The sequence below is a fragment of the Rhinatrema bivittatum genome, chromosome 1 (genome assembly GCF_901001135.1).
Source record: "Rhinatrema bivittatum chromosome 1, aRhiBiv1.1, whole genome shotgun sequence".
Taxonomy (NCBI): Eukaryota; Metazoa; Chordata; class Amphibia; order Gymnophiona; family Rhinatrematidae; genus Rhinatrema; species Rhinatrema bivittatum.
The window spans coordinates 775,274,721-775,301,793 of NC_042615.1; the positions used below are offsets into that span (position 1 = coordinate 775,274,721).

General features: G+C 42.9%; 1 protein-coding gene across 1 annotated transcript in view; it reads right to left on the reverse strand.

The window, feature by feature from the left end:
• The window catches only part of DCC (DCC netrin 1 receptor), a 1,677,934-nt gene that overhangs the window by 976,691 nt on the left and 674,170 nt on the right, over positions 1–27,073 (reverse strand). The window contains exon 6 of the mRNA XM_029571056.1: positions 6,561–6,715. Coding sequence (XP_029426916.1) covers positions 6,561–6,715 — 155 coding nt within the window. The remainder of the gene's footprint in view (positions 1–6,560; positions 6,716–27,073) is intronic.

A 27,073-nucleotide genomic window follows, 5' to 3' on the forward strand; every position in this document is an offset into this window, starting at 1 on the left:
ATGCCATTAGCTCTTAGCGTCCTTCTTCCCTCCCCGATGTGAGTTGACTCGCATTGTGGAGAATGTTGTTAATTTCCCCACTTGCTCCGGGGTTTGCCGACTCACCTAATGGATTAAACTCCTCAATCTCCGAGGAAGTATTTCCTGCTTCAAGACCTTCCTCAGATCGTTTCACTCCAAAGGGTGCTTCATTAAAGGGAGGGAAGGGGGTTATCGGCGCTCCAGGACTCAACGAGATGGGTGAAGCAAGTGACACCACCAATAGCAACGAGGCAGGCGTCACAGCACTTCCAACTGGAGCTCTTCCGGGGTCAATGGGAAGAAGCTCTCTATTCTTTGCTGTATCGGGCCAGCTAGGGAAGAGATTGAGGCAGCTTCCCTGAGTTTCCCTTTTCTCTTGGTATGCGGCATGTTTTTCAACAACCGTAGTAATCAGGTATACAAGGTCCAGCAGCAAAGCAAAGAGCCTCCTCCGTGTCTCTCCTTCAATCCGCCACCTTGGCTCCCAGCTCTAAACTCTGTTGTTTTTACTCATTTGGGACGCAAGCTGCCTCTATATGTGGCAGGGAGCAGTGTTTGGAGGTCTCAAAAGATCCCCGGGGAATTTTCTCAAGTTTGGGGGGATGAGTTTGGAGCCATTTGACCCTTTAAATTTTACTGCAGGACCAATGGGGTCCCATGTTAACATCCTGATTCTCCTAGGGTACATTAAACTACACCTTCCTCAAACACAATAAAATAATAAGGCTGATTGTTTTCTAAGTCGGGCACATTATTTTATTAGAAAAGGATTAGGTATGCATGAGCTGCTTTGCATGAATTTTCAAAATTCATGCATGCAAATGACATGCATAACAGCTCATTGTGATAGGGGCTGGCTTCAGGCCCTAATATCTCACAATATTGCTCCAGTATGGCTATGTCATGTGATATACAGCAATTATTGCAGGTTAAATGCTGTTTAACGCCTATTGTAGTCATATTGCAGCTGAGTAAATCTTGGCCTTAGCTAGATAATCCTGGCCAAGCAAATGGCAGGCCTCAATATCAGATCAAATTTAGCCAGATATTTAATCTCACGACTACTTAGGTAAGTGTGGCTGAAAATCTGTGTAAAGATATTTATTTGCTTATCTTATCTTCTCAGCCCCCAGTGAGATCAGTTTTTTAAAGGGATCTAGATATCTAACTGCGGAATTAGATGCCTAGATGTCTGGCTTCAAAAATTGCCCTGTCATGGTGGCTAAATATAGCTAAATTGTTTCAAAATGTGATTACATTTAGCTACTAAAAAATGGGCATCACAGGAGTAGTATTTAGGACAGAGAAGAGAAAATACATAATCATTTATTTTTTAGTTTCATACTTTGTACAGGATGTGCAGGTACAAAATTACCTGCACCTTGCACCTGCCTTACTGAAAAATACCTCCTTTTTCTAGCTGTGCCTCCAGGACTTAGTTTAAACCAAAGTATTTGTCTCAATATGTATTTCTCACTGTTAGAGTTGGCTGGTCTTGAAATGACTTTCTATAGCTTCCCAGCGGGGTTGCCAACACATGAAAATTATTTTTTACTGACAATCGGATGGCTTTTTGCTGACACACATTTTACTGCTACCATTTCATGCACAGCCAAACGTACTGAGTTCAATTTTCAAAGATATATCTGCAGGTTAAATGCTGCTTTCCCCACGTTAAAGGGCTTTTAAAAATCACCTTGCCTCTGTTAGGCTGATGCAATAACATGTGCGGTAAAATGGGCACTCGTATTGAGAGTCAGTTTTCCCTAACGCGCACATATCCACCTCTCCTGAAAGCCAGATACTTTATTTAAATGAGTTGCCATGTTAAAAAAGGTGAGCTAGATAAAGGTTGTGCATTCCTTAGCACTCAAAAGCATTCGGTGCCCAGGAGACATGGCTGTGAGTCCACAACAGCATTAGATACTCAGACCAGCGGCAGCAGCTGACCTGACCAAAGCTGTCTGCCAACCTGCAAGATCTGGGTCAGACCTGGGGGTCCTCTACCTGAAATGGTGCATTCTGAGGTCCATGTCTTAAAACAGCACTTTCCAGACCGAAAATCTCCCCTCCAGGCAGGAGCCCCTGCCAAACATCCTCCTCCAGAAGGGATGTTCCCAATAGGTCCTTTTCATTGAAAGGACCAATCCCCTTTTGGGACGGCTTTCTCAAAGGGGATTGGTCCTTTCACTGACATGTGACAGTGAATGGATCAATCAGCAGTAAGTGAAGGCGTGAATAAATTAATATTAAGTGCCTGACACTTTATTCACGCCTTCACTTACTGCTGATTGGTCCATTTACTGTCACATTACTTTTAAGACATGGACCTCAGAATGCACTAATTCAGACTGAGGATCCACGGGTCTGACCCGGATTGCTTGGCCCATTGGGCTACTCCTCCCCTTTTCTGTCCTCTCTGTTCTTCCTTAACAAGTTATAGCCCGGGATGGCCGCATCCCAATCATGAGTCTTGGTGAACCATGTCTTAAGCACTACTATCATCAGTAGTGTCGCTTGTGCAGGTCCTAGGTCCCTGTGAAAAAAAAAAAAAGCTTTCCTCTTCCTCATGCCAGTGTAATAAGCACTGTTTGCTCCCAGTGGCATAAATGGATTTGAAATACTTTGATCACCAATAGTGGCTATAGATTTTTAGTGTTACACCCAGGCTAAGGTTTGTAGGTATACCCAGTGTACAGCCAATATTGAGTGAAGATACATAGACAGCAGAACAGACACTGTGCCATTTGCTACAAAGCTTTCTAGCCCCTCCTTAATGACTATGTAGACTTACTATAGTAAGTTGCCAAGGGACTCATATTTTGTAGAAGATTCACATACACACACACTGTGCGTTGACTGCTTTTTCCACATACAAAAACTCAGAGAGCAACGGAAAGGCTGTCGGACCTGGCTGCCAGTCACAGAGTCACTGCAGTTGTATGCCACTGCTGTGAATCCCAGATCTCTCTCTTACCCCTGTGGAATGATACAGTGATCCTGTAACAGTCAGCAGGGAAATTATAGTGCCAGCTCAGGCACAGAGAATAAAGGCAATAGGCCACCATTTCTCTCTCTGTTTTTCTTTTCCCTGTTCTCTGAGAAAGAGCTTCAGAAAATCTCTACTCTCTGAAATCCAACAAATTAAAGACTGAGTAAAATGGTGTTTGTTCAACATTACATTTTGCTTTCAACTTATTTACAGTAGATTCTGCTTTTTGGCACTTCCAAGCAGATTACATTCAGGTTCTTATAGATATTTCTTTATCACCGGGTGTGTGTGTGTGTGTGTGTGTGTGTGTTAATCTAAGTTTGTACCTGAAGCAATGGAGGGTAAAGTGACTTGTGCAAGGTCACAAGGAGCGGCAGAAGGATCTGCGGGTTGGATTTCCAGGTTTAGAGCCCACTGCTCTAACCATTAGGTTACTCCTTCACTCCAGCTTCAGCTTTTAAAACTGAGGAAGTCATGCTAGGATAAACTGGTTGAAAAAGTGTTTTACCTTGATTGGTCCTCTCCCTTCCCACCCTGGCAATGCTCTATCTGGCTTACAGAGAAAAAAAAAAAATAGCACAATTTATCTTGCCCCATAGAATATAATGTATCCAAAAATGAAAGAATCAGGCATTTTCACAAGCACCACCTATTTGTTTTAGAAACAATGAAACAAACCTAAAATGGACTAATGCATCACATTTTACCTATTTGTTTCAAATGAAAGTACATCCATAGACCCAATGCATTTTAAAATACAATTTAAAAATTCTCTAGTTTTTGGCGCTTGGACTGCATTCAGGGGTTATTTTATAACAGCCCACATATATTTACCGGCTTTTGTATGTTTGAGTTACACCGATTTTCATAGCAAGCTTACATAAATAGGTTTGCTTTAAAAATTATCCCAGAAAAACTACCCACACAAAGTTACACTTGCAACTTTGGGCAGAGAAAGTTTTTAGGGGAAATTTAAACGCATACTTTTAAAACTCAAAAAGTGTAGACATAAATGCAAACCCTACCCATATTCTGCCCCTCCAGAAAATCTCTCCCTGATACTATTAAAATTACACACATATAGGGTTCATGTACATAATTTTATATGCATATCAACAGGCAATTTTTCAATGAGTCAGTTTCTGCAGATACAATACTACTTGAAAATTATCCTCATTATGTTACATAAGGATGTAATGAGAAGAAACAATGAGATAGATATTCAATGCCACTTATTCAGTTAAGTTGAGACCCTGGGTCCTGAAACCTGGGCACAGGCCGTTGGGATCTTGCCTCAACACTGGGCCCCAGCTTTGGGCCTTGAACAGCCCTGGCCTAGGCTGAGATTTAGATATTGAGACCCAGCCTCTGTACCCAGTCCCAGAATTGGGCCCGGGCCCGGGCTCTGGCCTAGGCCAAGGGCCAGGTGTCAGTATCTGGCTGCAGGGCCAGGCCCGGGAATTGGATGTGTTGCTAGGCTGAGGCCCACACATCGGGACCCAGCCTCCAGAACAGGCCCTAGTGTTGGGCCTGGGACAGGACCATGGCCTAGACTGAGGACCAGGTATCGAGACCTGGCCTCTGGACTGGGCCCCAGCATTGGGCCAGGACTGAGGCTTAGACCTAGGCCCAGGCGTCAGTATTAGGATTCCAAGTCTGGGCTTTGGGTAGGTCCTAGACCGAGGTCACAGTGACCTACTGTGGCCAAAGCCTATATAAGGCTGAAGCTTCAGCCTGGGCCTTGAGCTCATAGTTGCATCCCCCTCAGACTGGAAAAGTGGGGACCAGGGAGGATCCTGTAATTGGCATTTTTTCTGGTTTTAGGGATGGGTGGTGGGGATGGGAGGCCCCTTTTCTTTTTTTTTTTTTTTTCAATGTTTATTTAGTTATTTCTAAACTAAATAAACAAAATAAACATTATACGAAATGAAATTCATGGAGGACCCCCCCCCCAAATGAAATGAAAAATGAAACAAAAATTCTACTTCTTTAAACTCCTAATAATTACAAGAATTGTAAAGGAATAGAGTTTGAAGAATATCTCCATGTGGGCATGAAATTATTAATAAGATAATTGGGTGTAAGGCCTGTGTAAAGAATAAGATGGCTAGGTAAGACCAATAATTAGCAAGTACCATAGAGGAAGGAAACTTGTAAAGTACCAAGAAGACAGTGGGAGTAATAGAGGAAGCACCCTAAGGTACCAAGCCTGACTTTAAGCGGAGCCAGCATTGGCAAATAAAAACAGAAATAGTAAGATGTGACTCGGTTATTTACACTTTCGAATAATAGAAGGACTAGGGGGCATTCCATGAAGTTAGCAAGTAGCACATTTAAGACTAATCAGAGAAAATTATTTTTCACTCAACGCACAATAAAGCTCTGGAATTTGTTGCCAGAGGATGTGGTTAGTGCAGTTAGTGTAGCTGGGTTCAAAAAAGGTTTGGATAAGTTCTTGGAGGAGAAGTCCATTAACGGCTATTAATCAAGTTTACTTAGGGAATAGCCAATGCTATTAATTGCATCAGTAGCATGGGATCTTCTTAGTGTTTGGGTAATTGCCAGGTTCTTGTGGCCTGGTTTGTTGGAAACAGGATGCTGGGCTTGATGGACCCTTGGTCTGACCCAGCTTGGCAGGAACTGTAGCAAGACTCGGGTACTGGAACCAGGCAGGAACTGTAGCAGGTAAACCGTAGCTGGCAAGCAGGAACCAAGCAGGCACTATAGCTGGCAAGCAGGAACCAAGCAAGTACTGCAGCTGGCAAGCAGGAACCAAGCAGGCGCTGTAGCTGGCAAGCAGGAACCAAGCAGGTACTGTAGCAGGCAAACAGGAATGGAGCGAATTGCAAGGCGGGTCGCTCCGGGGCTCAGCGCAACAGGGATCAGGTAGGTAAGCCCGTTGCAAGGCCAAGACTGGGTGGCCGCGGCCGACTTATCAAGGCTGTGGCGTCTGATGTCAGGGATTGGGCAGAGTCACCACTGGCGGGAAATGGCCTAGAAAAGCGCCCAAGTGGCGCGTGCGTGCGCCTAGAGACAGGGCGTCCATGGAAGGCTTCCCAGTGGCTCGGCCCTCGCAGGGACGCCGCCGAAAAGGCCAGGAACTAGGCCAACGAAAGCGGGAACAGGTCCAGGAACACAGAGGTAAGGGTCTAGTCGCAGCGCTCGCGGCCAGAACCGCAACAATTAAAACCTTTTATTTTGTCATGCATCGTACAGCCTACATTTTACAAAGGAGGAATGTCAAATCAACTAACTCGATAAGGCATTTCTCTTTTTTCTACTTCAACATGTCGCCCCGTTTTTAGTGACTTTTACCAATGGATGTTGCTAAAAGAGCAGTATGCACTAGCCCTTAAGCTTGGTTAAAAACTCTTTGGTGTTTTCTGGTTACCATAGAATAATGAAATATAAATGAGAAATTGAAAAACTGGGACCGAAGAATAAATAAATAAATGACCAAATAAATAAATACATGAATGAATAAATAAATAGATTAAGGAGAGAGAGCCAATAATTTCTAGAGGTAAAAAAAATGCCGGATAATTACCACTATCTGAAAGTAGTCATTAGGAATGACCACCTCTCCATTCTTGGTCCACTTTACTACTGCAGCAGGCTTCCCAGAGACAGTACATTCAAACTCAATATCCATGCTCTCATAGGCATAAAGGTTGGACGGGTGATTTAAATACCATGGAGGAACTGAAAAGACAAAAAAAGAAATAAGTGAACATATACATCTCTCTCTCTCTCTCTCTGTCTCCATCTCTCTCTCTATATATATATTGAAATGAACATGCTGGGATTCTACTGGTGCAGGAGAAAATGACAAACTAAAGGGGTTATTTTCTAAACCCCTATCACACGCGAAAAGGGCCTTTTCACGTTTGGTAGGATTGAAATTAGCTGGAGGGGAGGGGTCGGGGCGAGGAGGGGGAGGAGTCCGCCACGGCACCACTGCCGGCAATAATGTGAGGAACATTATCGTCGGCAGTAGCGCAGCAAATAGCTACACCTTTTACGGTGTCGCTATTTGCTGTGAAAAGCTGCAGCCGGCCGCACCGCAACCAGCGAAATCGCACTGCCACAGTGTGAACGGCTGTGGTCTTTTGCAGGCCCGCCCCCCTTCGCCCCCATCCTGCCCTAAATTTAAAATGTAAGAATTAACATGGCACATTACTTAAAAATGAAAGTTCAAATGTATATTATATAATGCTGTCTTGTTTTGCTATACAAATAAAGAGAAACCTGTTATTTCAGATGCACACAATAATAAATTTGCACCCTGCCTAAAAAGTCCAGTAATATTATCCAAAGTGCAGTATAATCAAAGTTATTGCCCACAGACTGTTCATATCTGTGACTATACAAAGTTAGGCTCTGATCCTGTGTAATCCTCAGAAGCAAAGTAGGATTGGATTTTACCTCTAGTGAATTACTGATCCATGGACTAATGGGTTCTGCCTTAGGGAAGAGTATTCTTTCCTTTCAACCAGTATAAAACCAGCATAAAATTGGTGGGAACTATGCTATTGAGGTCTCAGTGTAATAGGATGTGAGTAAAAGATATGTGCTGAAATTCAGTGCATATTTTCTTTACTCATGCTAAAAAGCCAACTCCTGAGGCAGAACGCTAATTGTGGGTTAATGCATCAGCAGTTTAAAAAAGCATGCAAACCCAAAAATGTATACATAAAAATATGTTTAGGGCGTGATTTTCAAAAGGATTTACATGCTTAAAACTGTGTTTTACATATGTAAATGCAATTACCCATATAAGTGGGCTTTTGAAAATTGCTACAATATGGGGCCGATTTTCAATTTTACGCGTACGGGGTACATTTGTGCGTGCTACCCGACGTGCACAAATGTACACCCGATTTTATAACATGCATGCACTGCATAAAATCCGGGGTCAGCACACGCAAGGGGGTGCACGCTTGTGCACCTTGCGCACGCCGAGCCCAAGTGGAGCCCTGATGACTTTCCCCATTCCCTCCAAGGCTGCTCCGAAATCAGAACAGCTTTGGAGGGAACATTTTTTTGGATCCCCCCCACCTCTCCTTCCCTTCCCCTATCTAATCCACCCCCCGGCCCTATCTAAATCCCCCCCTACCTTATTTGATGGAGTTACGCCTGCCTCTGGCAGGTGTAACTTGCGCGCGCCAGCCAGCTGCCGGCATGCGAACCTCTGGCACGGCCGCTGTGCTGGAGGACTTGGGAACACCCCCAGACTGCCCCCATGCCCCAGCCCCACCCCCGGCCCGCCCATTTTTGAAAGCCCCGGGACATACGCGCATCCCGGGGCTTGCACGCACCGCCGAGCCTATGCAAAATAGGCTTGGCGCAGGAAGGGGTAGGTTTTCGGGGGTTACGCACATATCTTATGCGCGTAACCCTTTGAAAATCTACCCCTATATGTCATTGAATTATCAATAGCTTTTACACACATAAATGCACTTTAAGTTCATAACTGCGCTTTTGAAAATTACTATAAAAGCAAGCTGTGGAAGCGGGTCTTACACAGCGTAGATAACTTGGAGAGAAGCAGCGAGAAGGAGGGAGGGACAAGGAAAAAGGGGACTGAGGGCTAAGAGTAGGAGTTAGTCAATAAGCAAAGAGGATGGTAGCAAAGGGCCAATGGGGAGTAAGGATAAGGGTTTGAAGAAAGTTTGTTAAGGTTCATTAACACATTAGCCAGGGAGAGGCAAAGGACAGGTCACATTTTCCTACCCTCCCGCCCTGTTGTATTCCATTGTAAACAATATATATGTTGTGTGGTGCAATGTTTTAATATGTTAATGTCGCAGTTAGCGGAAAAACCCGAGCCCAAGCGGATTTTGTGAAAAGTTTTGGCGTAAAGAAAAGGGGGGCAAGCCCGGTGTGGCAAGGGGGGGCCGCTGCATTGGGGGGGCCGGTGAACGCAGGAGATTGGTTTTCGGCAGAAATTACTCTCGCAGGTAAGAGGCAGAGTAAGGAAACGGGGGAGGGTACCGTTCCTTCACCATTAGGGAAGAAGGTGGTGAAGAAAAGGGGTGGGAGGGGATAAGGAAAAGCCAGACAGAAGGAGGGGCAGAACATATGCTTTTGTAAGGGCTCGGGTTTAAGTGAGTGCAATAAACTGCGGCCTAGGGGTGTGCATTCGTTTTGAACACATATGTAAAACGCAACTTATATTTTTAAAAGAGAAAAAAAAGGTTTGATGCGCAACGCATCGCGACTTCCAACTTATTCAACATAGCTATGTTGAATACGTTGAACCTAAATAAACACTTAAAACCCCCACCCTCCTGACCCCCCCAAGACTTACCAAACTCCCTGGTGGTCCAGCGGTGAGTCAGGAAGCCATCCCTGCAATCCTTTGCGATTTCCTCATGGCGCCGATAGCCTGTGTCACAGGGGCTGCCGGTGTCATTGGTCAGCCCCGGTCACATGGTCACCGGCGCCATCTTGTGCTCCTAGCACGTGACAGGTAGGTCATGTGGCAGGAGGTCGCTCCGGGACCCCCGTTGGACCGAACCGGACCTTTTGGCCAGCTTGGGGGGGCCTCCTGACCCCCCCAAGCTGGCCAAAAGTTCCGGTTCGGTCCAATGGGGGTCCGGGAGTGGAGGAGCATGTGACACCGGAGTGGAGTAGCACGTGACGCCGGAGCGGAGTGACGCCGGCGTCACGTGCTCCTCCGTGCCTCCGCTCCGGGACCCCCGTTGGACCCAACCGGAACTTTTGGCCAGCTTGGGGGGGGGTCAGGAGGCCCCCCCAAGCTGGCCAAAAGTTCCGGTTGGCTCCAGCGGGGGTCCCGGAGCGACCTCCTGCCACATGACCTACCTGTCACGTGGTAGGAGCACAAGATGGCGCCGGTGACCATGTGATAGGGGCTGACCAATAGCACGGGCAGCCCCTGTGACACAGGCTATCGGTGCCGTGAGGAAATTGCAAAGGAGTGCAGGGATGGCTTTCTGACTCCCCGCTGGACCACCAGGGAGTTTTGGTAAGTCTTGGGGGGGGGGGGATTAAGGAGGGTGGGGGGTTTAAATTTTTATTTAGGGAACCGGGAAAAGTATGGACAGATCCTCAACTTATGGAATTCTCCATGTCCATATTGAACGAAATCGACACCCCACGAAAACGTATCAACGATTCAACGAAATCTTTTTGTCTGCACATCCCTACTGCGGCCTATATGTACCCATCACATGGTGTTGAGTTTTATTTGGGGATGGAAATGAGGAGCGAGCGTGTCTTCTATTCTCAAGTTATAGTATGTTGCATTTACATGTGTAAAATCTTTGAAAATTACCACCACAATATGGACAAAATATGCACACTGTTGTGACCTGAAAAACATGATCTGTTGTGCATTTAAAATTTGTGCACACAAAATATGAATTAGGAGCAAAAATTTCTGCTTGTAAATGTTAGGGGCGCAAAACATGACAGAGGAGAACAAAAGCTATGCTCATAAAAGGTAAACTTACAAAATATGAGGCAGGAGTGTAAATGTTGTGCACTTAAAATATGAATTAGGAATATTTAGCAAAATCCATGTTCATCAACTGCATCGTTCTGCTAGTTAGCCAGTTATACATACTCAGAGTAAGCCGGCTTATTTAACCGGACATCTCTGGTCGGGTCAAAGAACTGACCTAAAGTTAGCCAAATATACATAACTGGCTAACTAGTACTGTATATTCAGCTGTGCAGCTAGAGTTGGCCAAGTAAATCAACCGGCTAACTCTGAATATCAAGTTAGCCAGTTAATTTATTCAGCCAACTTGACTTCTCCCCAATAGGCCATTCTTCACCCCTGACATCCAGCTAAAAACCTACAGGGTCATTCATCAAAATGCATCATAGCATTAATGCACATGATAACCTGTTAATACATGCATTAAGAACAATAACACATGGTGTGAATGCAAATTTTTTGGAGGGGGTGAGATCAGGGAGGACTTTAAGTGGGATTTAGTAAAATGAAGGGCAATATCACACCATGTGATAACCTAGCACATGCAACGCAATTTCAAATCAATTTTTTGAATTGCATTTTGGCCATGTCTGGGCTTTGGAAAAGAGAAAGCGAGAGAGACAGAGAGAGAGGACTTCTGGGGAAAGGCTCACAGTGTGCAACTATTTCTATCTCTATAGGAGGGCCATCTAATAGGTTGAGGTGAGGTGTTGGTGGTGGTTTAGGGTTTAGGGGCTAGTTTTGCATGTAGAGTGAGACATACAAACAGCACAGTACACCTTTATGAAGATTAGACATCATTTGGAGTGAGGAAAGTCTCACAAAGATGTAATTTTGTACTAGTCTCTCTCACCCAAGCTTGATGGACTCTTAATAGGGTACCATCAAGCTAGGATGAGAGAACATAGTATTACATCTTTGTGAGACTTTCCTCACTCCAAATGATGTACTGTGCTGTTTGTATGTCTCAATCTACATTCGAAACTAGTCCCTAAACCCTTTTTTTTTTTTTTTTTTAATTATCAATCTTTTACATTATTTTCCAAGCAAAACACTTGAGATGCAATACATGTGATTAAACATAAATGCATCATTATGAAAATCTTTCAAGGAAACAATTACTTCACATGCAACATTTTAGACCACTATTCGGACCAACTGTGCACCTAATATTCACAATCTAGATGAAAAGAACTTAGCGATAATGGGTCTTATATTAATATCCGAGATCAATTGCGCTCCTTAGAACTCCCTTAGCCAGAGATAGGGAGCTGACCCAAACCTTCCCACTTATTGCTAAGAAAATTAACTAATTGGGAAGGAAGAAAAAACTGGTATGAAACACCTTGATACTTTAACAGGCATTTACATGGAAATTTAAGAACAAATAGTGCTCCCAATTGTAAAACTCTAGGTTTTAATAGCAAGAATTGGCACTTACACTTCTGCATTTACCTGGAAAGATTCGGGAACATCTGTATTTTACAATTCAAAAAAGGTTCCTTCTGATGCTGAAAATACTTTTTGAAAATCCACTCCTTGTCTGAATCAAGTAGGAACATGAAATCAACGTAGATGGCAATGCTAAATCTTCATCCGAATGTTCAATATATCAGGGATATTCATCTTAGGCATTTCTTTAGCTTGGATCTCTTTCTCTTCTTGAGTAAGTGCCTTCTTTATTTGTGGTATATAATACACTTTAGCTACTATAGGGATGTTTCTTCTGGAATCTTCAATGATTCAGTTAGATACCTTTTCCAGATATCTTTAGGTGAGAGATATGGGTTTTTCGGAAAATTTATACATCTAATACTCTTTGCACGTGTTGGATTTTCCAAATTTTCCAACTTAAAGTTGAATAGAGTTTCCCTTAATAATCTTTTGTTAGGTAAGAGTAAGACTTTCATTTTTAGTACTATGTAAGTCCTGGACCTTTTTATTTTCTCCCATATCTTTTTCAACCAGTTCCAATCTTCTATCCACATCTTGAACTGCTTTAGAGATATTTTTAACTTGTAATGAAACATTTGTATTCAAATTGTTAATAGCTTCCCAAATCGTTTCGAGGCTGAACCTCTGAGATCTCACCAACTCTGTTATTTGGAATGAGGATATTTGGGTTCTTTCCCATATCCCTGGATTTGGGCAGTTTGAGCCGCACTTTCGCCTGGATAGAAAGGGGCCTCTCCTTCCAACAGAGGGGGCTCCGGGAGGGACTCACCTCAGGTACCAACTTCCTCCGAGTCCCTCCACCGATGCTGGGGTCGGGCCTCTACTGGATTTTTGGGTGGTGATCTCTCAACCGGAGATAACATTGTCATCAACTCAGGGGAGGTTGCAGGCTCCTCTGCCCCCCGCTCCACTCCCAGCGATCCCTCCACAGCTTTTCCTGGAACCCGAAATATGTGGGCGTCCATTGGCCTAGCCAAAACTTGTGGTAAGGATGTCTCCGGAACTAGACACTCCCTTGCCCTGCGTTTATGGGCTGAATGCGGCACAATCCGTGAAGAAAAAAAAGTCAGGCAAAAAAACCCAGATGCCCATGCAACTTGCTAAACCACCATCTTGAGTCATGTGGCCCGCCACCAGCCCCTAACCCTAAACCACCACCAACACCTTGCTTCGGCCTATTAGATGGCCCTCCTATACAGATATAAATACTACACTACTATGAGGCCTTATAGGTAGTCAGTCTCTCTCTCTCGCTTTCTCTTTCTCTCTCTCTCTCTCAAAAAATAGGGATTATTACAGGGTATGCTTAGTTTACCACACCATATGGTACTACCAATGTGAAATGGTAAGTTTCCCTAAACATGCCCCTCTTTTCTTAATGCATTAATAACACATTTTGATGAATCTAGGGGATGACTGGCTAAGCAACATAAGCAGCTAAGTGGCGCCCACTAACTGTAGCCAGATATTCAGTGGTGCCACTTAGCTGGCTAAGTGGCATTTTCAATATTGAGCTCAGCATATTTTATGCATTTAAAACACAATGGTGGTAATATTCAGCCACTGGCCAACTTATTCATTTAAGGCCAGGACTCATCATTCTTCGCAGAATGATGAATCCTTGAAAATGGGGGTGGGGGGTGAAGGGCGGTGCGCCGGCTGCCGGCTTTCTCACCAAATAGAGCCACCGTTAAAGGTGGTGCTATTCGGCGCGCTACTGCCGACTCTGCCCCTCCTCCTAATTTGCATGATATTGCATGCGTGCAATAAGCCTTTTATAAATGACCCCCTAACTTTGGTGGAATATTCAGTGGCCCAACTGCATTGTTGAATATAACAAACTATTTTAAAACTAACTGGATAAATGTTTCCAGCTGGCTCAGGACTACTCTGTGGCAATACTAGAGTTAGCCAGATAAGTTATCATGCTAAGTCTGACTAATGGAGTTAGCCAGATAACTTATCCAACTAACTTAACTCCAGCTTGAAATGCCTCAGAATACCTTTATGTTATCAGGATAAATTTAAACTGGATACTGAGTTATCTGGCTAACCTTTAGATAAATGGCTGAAATATTCAACAGTTGGCATTTAGTCAATAACTCACAAGATATCCTTCTAAATGGTGCTGAATATGAACCCCAATTTGTGCACAAAGCATTTCACTTTACATAAAACATTTTTGCTTTTATAATAAACAATGAGCTATTATGCATAATTTTCCAGCTCCTTACTTCATTGTTATAGAGTTTGTGCTGATGCTATTGCAAATAGGTTTACATGCTTTAACAATGATGTAAATGTGTGTTAGCCACTTGTAATAGCATTAACAGAAATTAAAACTTGTGATAGTGTTACTATACTTTAGTACATTGTCCCCAATATGAAAGTTACATTCCAGTGCAAAATTGTACAAATTTAGCCTGCTTACTTTTCCCCTATTAAAAGAACCACATCAGATTGAGGAAAAATCCCTCCCTGATCTGTTTTGCTTTATTTTTTACTAAATTTGCAACACTTTGAATAAAATCTCTGAATAAAATACATGTTAATTGAACATTTTACTTCTTTTTTAAGGAAACTCTTGAATATTCAAACACAACATTGTTATACTTCAAGAAGTAGCGTGTGTCCACTAAAAATGTAAGGTATGGAAATATGCTGATGTACTTTGTATGAGTACAAAAGTTGCTGTTCTTGATTTATCACATATTGCCCAGTATGGGATAACATCTTACTCCCCAACCCAGAAATTTAGGACAGCTAATTCTCTTTGTGCAGGTGCAGTAATGATGGTGAGCTAGACTTGACGGGCATTATTGTACGTTAAAAAGGCAAATTCATACTATACTATATTACTGTAATATACTAGTATTTTTGCACGATGCAATGAATATGCTAATTGTATTTCATTGTTATAATACTGGCACACTATGATGGGAAATAGCAATTTAAGGAAAATTATTAGCACATTATAATAAAAAGCTTCTAGTAACAAATTTGCTCTAGAAGAAAAAAGTTAATCTTTAAATAAAGTACTTCTACTGAAATCCTAGACAGAAGTGTTGGATATTCTATAATATATTTTAAATAAATTTCATACAAGATTCTCTAATCAACATTATTTGTGTTGTTCAGAGTTTGGTTGTTTCTGTAGGCAGGAAAGAACTATCGTATATTTTATTTTGACATAACTGACAACAACAAAATTCAGTAGAGCACCTTCTCATCCAAAATTTATCTAACTCCTATTATGTGAAGACAATTATGGGTTTTGGCCCATGTTGCTTTATCTGGAAAAAAAATATTTTATTATCTGAAAATTGGTTGGTTTCATATGTTAAATTAACTGGAAAACCTCCAATTATCCAAAATTATTTTCACAGAAAATGCCCATTATCCAGCAAAAAGGATTCTCCACAACTAGTCTTGTCCCAAATATTCCAATTAAAAGATGCTCTACTGTAGTGTTTCTCAAGTTAGTCCTGGAGTTCTCCCAACCATCTGGTTTTCAGGATATCCATAATGAATATGCATAAGACAGATAGGGACTTTCATTTTCAGTTTTCATTTTATTTTTCCTGGCAATTTATCAGTGTTTATCATAAAAACAAAAATGGGTGAAATCTGTGGAAGAAAATGATTGTCAGTTTCCCAATGCATTCAGTGCGATTTAGCTTGATAAGTGGGACTTATATGGCTCAGTAGCAACCACTGAATATGTTCCTACATTCAGCGGCTGCTGCTTAGCCATATATAATCTTTATCTGATTAAAAGTCACACACATAAAAAGTGGGCATGTACTGGATATATCAGGTGCAGAGTGAGTTAGCCGTATAACTCATATGACTAACTACCAATATTCAGAGTTAGCCAGATACGTTTACATCTAAGTTAAACTGACGCTACATAGACGCTACATAGAGTGGATCTAAACGTAACTAGGTAGGCTTATCCAGCTAAGTGCAGGCATTTAAGCATATATAGAGTGGCTTTACTGTGTCGCTGAATATACATCGAAATTTAGCCAGTTTAGTTCTAACCAACCAAGGGCCACAATCACTGACTTTTTTCCCATTCTATGTCTATGGGAAAACAACTTAGTAACTCAGGGCCTAAGTTACTTACATGGCCAGCTTTGAATATCTACCCCCAGGTAAATATCCTTTTGTTCTTGTTGTAAGACACAGATTGATAAATTCTCAGGAAAAATAAAATAAAAACTGAAAATGAAGGTTCGAGTCCTGCTGTCACTCCTTGTGACCTTGGGCAAGTCACTTTCCCCTCCATTGCCTCAGGTACAAAACCTAGATTGTAAGCCCTCTGGGGATAGGGAGATACCTACAGTACCTGAATGTAAACCGATGTGATATCTCGATTGAATGTCGGTATATTAAAAAAAATAAAAAAATAAAAAGACTCAGATTTATATTCTGTACCTCCACTGCATGCTAATTTTATCTCATGTGTATTGATTTTGTATATAGCACTTTGGAAACCTTTATCTAAGTGGTGCAAAAAACAGCCTTGGTTTACAGAGCAGTTGTATTATTTGAAGAAGGAAGTCTACCACTTAGAACAGATGCAGTTTAATCATCATTCCATAGAGTGTACATGTAGCTGAAGAAAAATGGCTACTTAGTATTATTTTATTATTATTATTAAAGCATTAATTAGGCCATTGAATTTGCCAATTCTAGCTCTAAGAAATTATTTGCCCTTGTAAAAAGACTTTAAAGTATGGAAGTGATTAAAACATGTCACCAAATAGTATTTGTTTTTCCTCTTAGTAGAAAAGTAAAAGAAGTACAATGTTACGAACAGAGTTGGAGGTAAAATGTTAGGCAAAGGTTCTTCTGAATGGGGGGAAAGAAGAGATAATTCCTTGGCACAAGAAGAGGCTCTAGAGATTATGAAATTCAAGAAGATAGGTCTATTGGAGCTTCTCTATCTCAGATAATCTATTGTTTATTGGACCCATGTCCATTTAGGATCAAGGCATTGCCAGATTCAGGGCTTGGATTTATTATGCAGATGATCAAATGATATATGGAGGAGGGACATATGATTCCTAGATTATATAGTTCTATCATGATGCCAATATTAAACAAACCAACCCTGGATGTTTCAAGTCGCCTTAATTATCATCCAGGGACTACCATCCCATTTCTGGCAAAGGTCCTAGAAAATATAGTTGTAATTCAATTGACAGCCTTTTTAGAAAAATGAGAGAAACTTGACTCTTCCCAAGGTAGTTTCCGAGCAGGTGACAGTACTGAAATGATTCTGTTCTCAGTAAGTGACCAAAGTGACAATATCTTATGTACAATAGATAAAAGGGAAAAGGTTTTACTAGTTCTAATGGAACTTTGTTCAGCATTTGATGTGGTAGGCCACTCTGTTCTGTTGGACCTTTGTTGAGAACTAGGTTTATAAGTTATGGTCCTACAATGGATAGCATTTTTTCTGATGAATAGATTAGTTTAGGTACTCATTAGGGAGATTTTGACTCAAGCCTCTATAAACAGCTGCAAGGTCCCTCAGTGTTTCCGCTTTTGTTTTGTACTTTCTTCTTTCCTCGTTACTTTGTAGCATTGTTATGCAGTTCTCTGCTCCATTTGCTTGACTTACTGGGTTATTTGTATACTGATAACAATCAGCTTATTGTAACGAATGGGAGAGTTGATGGGACCCTACAAGAAATAAATGGTAAACTGTCTTTCATTGCAGTCTGACTCACACAAAGTAGGTTTGCTAAACTCATCAGAAAAACAAGATCTAGAAAATAGGCTAGTTGGAGTTTGGATACCACTCCTCTGATCCTTGAAACTGAGGTTGAGTGAGTTACTACTATGATTTCGGAGCGGCCTCGGAGGGAAAGGGGAACGCCATCGGGGCTCCCCTAGGGCGGAGCACACAAGGTGCACAAGTATGTACCCCCTTGCATGAGCCGTCCTCAGATTTTATAACATGTGTGAGGCTGCGCGTGCATGTTAGAAAATCGGGCGTAGATTTGTGCACGCTGGGTTGCGTGCTGGCTTTTTTGAGGCCAGCTTTAACTTTGAAATTCATTTTGCTAGGATGATTCTTTTTACTTTTTTTTAATGTTATGGAGTGTTAGAAAGTTCACTCTTTCTTAGACCTAAGGAGGTTGATAAACATAAACATATGCAGCTACCTTTAAGATAGCTGAGTAGGTTTATTCAGCTAACCAGTTTTGCCATTCTGTGGCTGAATATTGGCCTCAAAGTCATTTAAAAAAAAATTAATTTGCTAGTGGTTTCCAAGTTGGAATAACCTATGGGGGGTTATTTTCCACGCCACGTTATGGGCTTTTTGCATGCGAAAAACACCTTAACGCATTGTGCAATGCTAATTTTGTAAAGGAGGTGGAGTTTGGGGCAGGATTTCTAGCCAAGTGGGCTGGCTTTGCAATGCCATATCGCACGGTTTTAACACGGCAAATAACTACACCTTTTTCATTTGTGTTGAACTGTGTGACATGGCTTTATCGCATTTTGCAATGTTTTTGCACATAGCATTTTTAGTCTTTTACACTGTTGAGAAAGACAGAGAGAAAGAGAGAGAGAGAGAGAGGATGGACTCTCTACCTGGGTAACATCAAGCTAGGTTGAGAGAACATTGTACAAATCTCATCTTTCGTTGAGTTTCCTCACTCCAAAGGACATCCAGTCTTCACAAGAGTGTACAGTTTTGTTCGTACGTCTCACTCTGAATGTCAAAGTGGCCCCTAATCCCTACACTAATACCTAAACCTCACCTCGAGTAACTAGGTGGGCCTCCTATAGAGGTATGAATGCCTAACTACTATGAGGGCCTTATAACTAGTCTCACTCTCTCTGTCTTGTAGGTAGGAATTACAACAATTGTGGCACTTACCAATAGTTTGATGAATCTAGCCCTATGTTTGGAACTTCCACAATTGCTTACACATAGGCTGCAAGCAGTCTAAATCACAGTACTTAGGTTGCTCTGGGGTGCCCAAAGTGTATACCCTTGAAAGAGATGCTCATTTTATTGGCATCTAAAAATGACTTGGATTCAAGTTAGGATCTTAGTCCTTGTATTTAGGATAATGAGAGGCAGTGGTTCTCTCTTTTATTTGAAGCATTGGGTTGGTATTATCCCTGGTGAAGTCTAAGGTCAAGTCAGGGGACATTATTCAAGATGCACTTATATAGCATAGTATGGAAAGCTCTGATCAAGGCAAGGATTGTTCTTGTTGTTGCCTGAAGAATTTAGACAATAATTTAATTATCTTGCTTTTCTAAACAAAGATGAAAAATTGGTTTTCCCTGAGATTGAGAAGTCTGTTCTCTGGCTTCTTCTGAGTTATTAGGCTTCCAATAGCTCAGTTGAGTTAGACTGAGTCTTTCCTCTTGGTGCTCAGGTCTATATTTTGGTAATGCTGATTATTGTATAATTGGTTTTTGTACACTTGCTTATTGTATCACATTTTGCTTGTTTGCTTTTCTTTATTTTATATTAATTTTAATTTAGGTTTTTTTGTGTGTTTTGGAGGATAATTTATTATTGGATTTTAAATATATTTTTTTTTAATTTGCTCTCAGTTGTATTTTGTGATATTAAGTTGTATACTATTTTGGAAGATCTGGTTGGCATAGAAAAATGTTTAATAAATATATTTTTTAATATCCTAAAAACCAGAATGATGTGGAGGAAAGTTCAGAAATGGCTTGGGAATCACTACTCTATTGTACAATAAGCAAGAATCCCATTCACTGGATACAATTGATGAAGCGTTCTCATCATGACGCTGTAGCATCAGATTTTCCTGATTGGTTATATGACTATGTTGATTTTAATTGTATTTAATTATTGCATTTATTTATTTAAAAACATTTATAAATTGCTTTCTAGTTAAATGTTTTTAAACTCCTAAAGTGAAGTACAATTAGAATCAAAATTAAAATACAATACATAAAACACAAAAGGAAAATTACAGCACAAGGACAAAATAAAAATCACAAACTATACAATTACAGGTATATTTTAAAAGGGCAGCATGTACACCCATATCTCACTGTGTGCAAAGATACACACTATTTTATAAAGTATATGTGTAGGTTATAAAATACTCTTCACGCACGTAAATCTGCAGCCTTGGGGTGAAGGAAAAGAGAGAGAAAGAGAACGATTGAGAGATAGAGAGAGAGAAAAAGAGAGAGACTCTATATAAGCTCAGCTTGACACTCAATATGTTGTCCATTGTAAGGGGTCACTTTGATTCGGAGTGAGTTTTTAGGAAGTGGGTTGGGTTAGAGGTGGTGGTGGACACATTCAGAGGTATTCATTGGAAAATTGACATCATTAAAGAATTTTAGATTATATGAGAGATGAAAATTCTAACAAGAGGAGTTGATTTGTACACAGCAATCTCTGCTAGCTGCATTGTATAAATCAACTCCTCTTCATCAATTTATAAAGTCTAAAATTCTTTTTTGATGTCAATTTTACAATGAATACCTCTGAATGTGTCTATAATACCACCACCCCATAACACCATCCACCTTCTGAAAACTCATCCTGAATCAAAGTGCCTCCTTACAATGGCCCATATATTGAATGTCAAGCTGAGCCTTATAAAGATGTTCTCTCTCTCTCTCTCTTTCTCTCTCTCTCTCTCTCTCTCCCCTATGTTCACTGGACTCCTACACCTCCTGAGGAGCTGCAGCTAAGTTACATGCATAACATATTAGGGGTTACATGTTCCAGTGCTTGGAACACCCATGCCCTGCCCCTTTTCTGCCTACTTTTTCTGGGCACGCACACATTCATGTATGCGCTCCCTTCCCGGCTTTTTAAAATTTGCGTAGCTCTCATGTGGCTGTCTTACATGCATATGTGCCCATTTTTGTTTGCGCAAGGCTTTTACAATCTACCTCATAATACTGTTTCAAACACTGCCCACAATTTGCTGAATCTCATGCCCTCACTTCCATATAATCAATAACCTTATTCCCCTGATAAAATCTGCCAAGTTTTCAAATTAATCCAAAACTCATCCAGACGACACTCCTCCCATCATTTCTAATGGTAGAGAATTCCACCATTGCAGGATCACAGCTGAAAAAACCTGGTTTTGCAACCTGGTATGTTTTGTCAGTATTTTCATATAAATATTACATATATGCATATTTATCCACAAATATTTGTTGAATTCTAATCATTGTAAATTCAGATAATATTGCTCCAATTCTGGCCTCCCCACCACTTCAGTACCTTACTGGAGTAGTGCTGGGGCATGGGGTCAGAGGATATGTAGTCTGGCACTACATTGCCTATGGTAGAAAATAGATGTCAGTATAAATGCTTTCACTCAAAACGAAATGTTTTTAAAGAGCAATCCAATTCAAACATAGCTTTTGTTAGGGACCATCATACCATTCCACGGATACTGGAGCTAGATTTAAGCTTGCAGTCTTTTCACCACTATGGGTACACTTTAATCATAGGTCCATAAAGATACTTTCAATATTTTTTTGTAGATTTTTTTTAAATGAAAAAGAGATACTTCCCCATTTTGGCATAACCAGACATATCATCATGTTTCACTCATGCTGCATCAGGGGCCTGCTAGTACAGCTTCTCCAAACAGCAATAAGGTGTAGAGATGTGAATCGTGTCCTCGATCGTCTTAACGATCGATTTCGGCTGGGAGGGGGAGGGAATCGTATTGTTGCCGTTTGGGGGGGGTAAAATATCGTGAAAAATCGTAAAAAATCGAAAAAAATCGAAAAAACGTAAAATCGCAAAACCGGCACATTAAAACCCCCTAAAACCCACCCCCGACCCTTTAAATTAAATCCCCCACCCTCCCGAACCCCCCCCCAAATGACTTAAATAACCTGCGGGTCCAGCAGCGGTCCGGAACGGCAGCGGTCCGGAACGGGCTCCTGCTACTGAATCTTGTTGTCTTCGGCGGGCGCCATTTTCCAAAATGGCGCCGAAAAATGGCGGCGGCCATAGACGAACACGATTGGACGGCAGGAGGTCCTTCCGGACCCCCGCTGGACTTTTGGCAAGTCTTGTGGGGGTCAGGAGGCCCCCCCCAAGCTGGCCAAAAGTTCCTGGAGGTCCAGCGGGGGTCAGGGAGCGATTTCCCGCCGCGAATCGTTTTCGTACGGAAAATGGCGCCGGCAGGAGATCGACTGCAGGAGGTCGTTCAGCGAGGCGCTGGAACCCTCGCTGAACGACCTCCTGCAGTCGATCTCCTGCCGGCGCCATTTTCCGTACGGAAACGATTTGCGGCGGGAAATCGCTCCCTGACCCCCGCTGGACCTCCAGGAACTTTTGGCCAGCTTGGGGGGGGCCTCCTGACCCCCACAAGACTTGCCAAAAGTCCAGCGGGGGTCCGGAAGGACCGCCTGCCGTCCAATCGTGTTCGTCTATGGCCGCCGCCATTTTTCGGCGCCATTTTGGAAAATGGCGCCCGCCGAAGACAACAAGATTCAGTAGCAGGAGCCCGTTCCGGACCGCTGCCGTTCCGGACCGCCGCAGGACCCGCAGGTTATTTAAGGCATTTGGGGGGGGGGGGGTTCGGGAGGGTGGGGGATTTAATTTAAAGGGTCGGGGGTGGGTTTTAGGGGGTTTTAGTGTGCCGGCTCACGATTCTAACGATTTATAACGATAAATCGTTAGAATCTCTATTGTATTGTGTTCCATAACGGTTTAAGACAATATTAAAATTATCGGACGATAATTTTAATCGTCCTAAAACGATTCACATCCCTAATAAGGTGTATCTCACAGAATTGTCGCTTTTTATTTTCTAGGGATGTGCAGAGGGGCGCCATATGTTGCATTCGTGATTCGGATTCGTCGGGAGCAGATACATTGCATTTGGCCGTATGGCGCCCCGATGCGTTAATACGGCGATTTCTATTCGTGTCCCAGCTAAAATTAAAATTAACTACAACCCCCCACCCTCCTGACCCCCCCAAGACTTACCAAAACTCCCTGGTGGTCCAGCGGGGAGTCTGGAAACCATCCCCTGCACTCACACCCTCGGTACCGGTTTCATCATGGCGCCGATAGCCTTTGTCACAGGGGCAACCGGTGCCATTGGTCAGCCACTGTCACATGGTCATCGGTGCCATCTTGTGCTCCTACCATGTGACAGGGGCTGACCAATGGCACTGGTAGCCCCTGTGACATAGTATGGGCAAAGGCTATCGGCGCCATTTTGAGTACTGGCATCGGACGGCCGGAGTGCAGGAGGTCATTCTGGGACCCCCGTTGGATCTCCAGGGACTTTTGGCCAGCTTGGGGGGGCCTCCTAACCCCCACAAGACTTGCCAAAAGTCCAGCTGGGGTCCGGGAGCGACCTCCTGCATGCCGGCCGTCCGATGCCAGTACTCAAAATGGCGCCGATCGCTTTTGCCCTCACTATGTCACAAGTACTGACGGTCGGCCCCTGTGACATGGTGAGGGCAAAGGCGATCTGTTGCCAGTATTCAAAATGGCGCCGATCGCCTTTGCCCTTACTATGTCACAGGAGCCGACCGTCGGTACCTGTGACATAGTGAGGGCAAAGGCGATCGGCGCCATTTTGAGTACTGGCATCGGACGGCCGGCATGCAGGAGGTCGCTCCCGGACCCCCTCTGGACTTCTGGCAAGTCTTGTGGGGGTCAGGAGGCCACCCCAAGCTGGCCAAAAGTCCCGGGGGGGTCCAACGGGGGTCCCGGAGTGACCTCCTGCACTCCGGCCGTCCGATGCCAGTACTCAAAATGGCACCGATAGCCTTTGCCTATATTATGTCACAGGGGCTACCGGTGCCATTGGTCAGCCCCTGTCACATGGTAGGAGCACAAGATGGTGCCGATGGCCAAGTGACAGGGGCTGACCAATGGCACCGGTAGCCCCTGTGACAAAGGCTATCGGCACCATGATGAAACCGGCACCAAGGGTGTGAGTGCAGGGGATGGCTCCCGGATCCTCCGCTGGACCACCAGGGAGTTTTGGTAAGTCTTGGGGAGGTTCAGGAGGGCAGGGGGTTGGTTTACATTTTTATTTAGGTGGCCGTATAATTCGGGGAAGATTCGTGTATTCGTGGGGAATCACGATACGTTTCGCTTCCCCACGAATACTACGAATAGTGTAATATACATTGCGGATCGCCAATACGGCGAAAACGAATGCACACCCCTATTATTTTCTTTAATGAATTACTGAGGCTTCTGGAGCTCTGGGAGGGGGATGGCTGAGGTGTTTAGAGTGATATTTTATATTGTTTCCTGGCTCATATATGTGTTTGCACATGTTACCAAGTTGCTGCCCATAATATCCTTGTCACTGTGGGTGGTTGGAGAAGGAGGGTGTGAGTGTGTGGAAGGCTGATAATCCTAGCTGCATATGTTATGGATACTAGTGATCTTGTGAAATCTGTGAAATAGATTAAACACAGTGTAAATTATGGAAGAATATTTTTGGGAACCACATAAAAAGAAGTGGAGAAAATGCAAAAACACAATCAACAGTAAATATAAAAAGAGAAGGTGCATAATGAATGCCTTTAGGTCTGTCTAGACATTCTCGAACATTTTTAATGAAGGTCAAATAAACAAACAGTGACTTTCCCAACACGGTCCATGTTTTGCCCTAAGGCAGTGTTGGAGGGACCAAAAAATCTGAAAAATAATAATGTAATATTATAACTTTAAAGACAGAACATACAAAACAGGCTAAATAAAGCCATTAAAAATCCATAAATTAATTTAGACAGAGACTTAACATGAAAAACATTAACTTTTTGTTTTATATGCATCAGTTATAAAGGCTTTTAAATTCAATGCTATCCCAGAGCTGACTGTGACTGATGGTTTACACAGTCAAAAAACATGTCAGTACAATCACATGACATAGGACAACCAATCAAAGGAAACAAGGAAAAAACATATAGAGAACCCTTGGTTTCCCTAATTAAAAGGATTGTACTATTAAGTTGAGGAGGTTCTGTGTAACAGTAAGTGAGCAAAACCCAATAAGGTTTGGGTTTTGCTCCCCCATGTGGGAACATGCAAATGGTGTGTGCTACCTGTTTATCAACCCACAGCACCTGCTATCCTCATGGATTTTAGTTTGGATGTTGTTGAAGTAGGAGCTCTCTGTCCTCTTCCTTTTAATTTTTCCTTCTAATTTATGGCGAAGGAGTAAAGAAGTTCCCATTTAGGTGTCAGCTTCCTAAAGGTTCATCTTCTTGCTCTTAAAGATTGCTTGAAATCCCTTTAGCCAATTTTTGAGATTTCCCTATGAGAGCCCATCCCCCTTGTTACAGTAGATTGGGGCATCCCTGTATTTGAGGCTGGATGTAGAGTAAGGAAGACCTGCTAATGATATGTCTCCTAACAAGCAAATAGTGACAGTGACTTGCTACAGAGGAAGAATATTTCTGCATTAACTGCTCTGAACTATCTCCTCTGATGTGAGGCATGGCAACTTTTCCAACCTTCCTACATCTTGCTTAATTTTTCCTGTTTATTTGGGTTCCTCTAATATTTCTGACCACTTGGAGCTGATAAGGTACCAGGAGTCAGCATCCTAAACGTATTGAAGAACATAAGAACATAAGGACATGCCATACTGGGTCAGACCAAGGGTCCATCAAGCCCAGCATCCTGTTTCCCAACAGTGGCCAATCCAGGCCATAAGAACCTGGCAAGTACCCAAAAACAAAGTCTATTCCATGTTACCATTGCTAGTAATAGCAGTGGCTATTTTGTAAGTCAACTCAATTAATAGCAGGTAATGGACTTCTCCACCAAGATCGTATCCAATCCTTTTTTAAACACAGCTATACTAACTGCACTAACCACATCCTCTGGCAACAAATTCTGGAGTTTAATTGTGCATTGAGTGAAAAAGAACTTTCTCTGATTAGTTTTAAATGTGCCACGCGCTAAATTCATGGAGTTCCCCCTAGTCTTTCTATTATCCGAAAGAGTAAATAACCGATTCACATCTACTCGTTCTAGACCTCTCAAGATTTTAAACACCTCTGTCATATCCCCCCTCAGCCGTCTCTTCTCCAAGCTGAAAAGTCCTAACCTCTTTAGTCTTTCCTCTTAGGGGAGCTGTTCCATTCCCCTTATCATTTTAGTAGCCCTTCTCTGTACCTTCTCCATCGCAATGATATCTTTTTTGAGATGCGGCAACCAGAATTGTACACAATATTCAAGGTGCGGTCTCACCATGGAGCGATACAGAGGCATTATGACATTTTCCATTTTATTCACCATTCCCTTTCTAATAATTCCCAACATTCTGGTATTTTTTACTGCTGCAGCACACTGAACCGACGATTTCAATGTGTTATCCACTGTTGTGCAGGTTTCGGTGGACCCTTGGGCCGGCCTGACAGAGAGGATGAATGGTGAGAAGAGAAGTCTCCGTGGGTGGAATACAGGCCGGGAGGTGGATACTTAGAAAGGTGAAAAGATAGATCTTCACCCTGGAAGCCCGAACTCCCCCAGGAGGAGCCTGTAGGAGCCGGGCCACTGGGCCTTAGGAGATCGAAGAAGATGATTTCACCTTGGAAGCCGAGACCCCCCAGGAGGAGCCCGTAGGAGCCTGGGCCGCTGGGACTTAGGCGATCAGCAAAACCAGTAGAGAAAGTCCGGGGTCAAGGCAGGGGGCAAACACGAAGCGTCGTAGGCAGAAGTCGTAGGCAGAAGTCAGAACCAGAGAAGCGATACCAGGACAGGCAGGGAAGATCCGGAACCGGAACAAAAGCAGGAACAGAAATCTGGAGCTCAAGAAACCAGGACTGGAACTGAAGCGGGTACTGGAACAGGAGAGGAAGGTCCGGACCTGGAACTGGATCGAGACAACTGGAACAAGAAACCAGCGAAGAAGCATGCAAGTGTACAGAGCACACAGCAACTAAGCACCAGAAGGTAACCTTGTTGCAAGGCATCTAGCAGAGGCAGACACTGGCCTTAAGTATTTGCCGGCGTCTGACATCATGGAAAGGGGCGGCCCGCGGTGTGTTGAGAAAGGCCCTTTAAATTCACCCTCCTTGCGCACGCCTAGGAGGGGAGGGGCTGAGTTCAGCGACTCGGCGGCGTCTCCCTCGTGGAGACGCCGCCGCAGAACAGG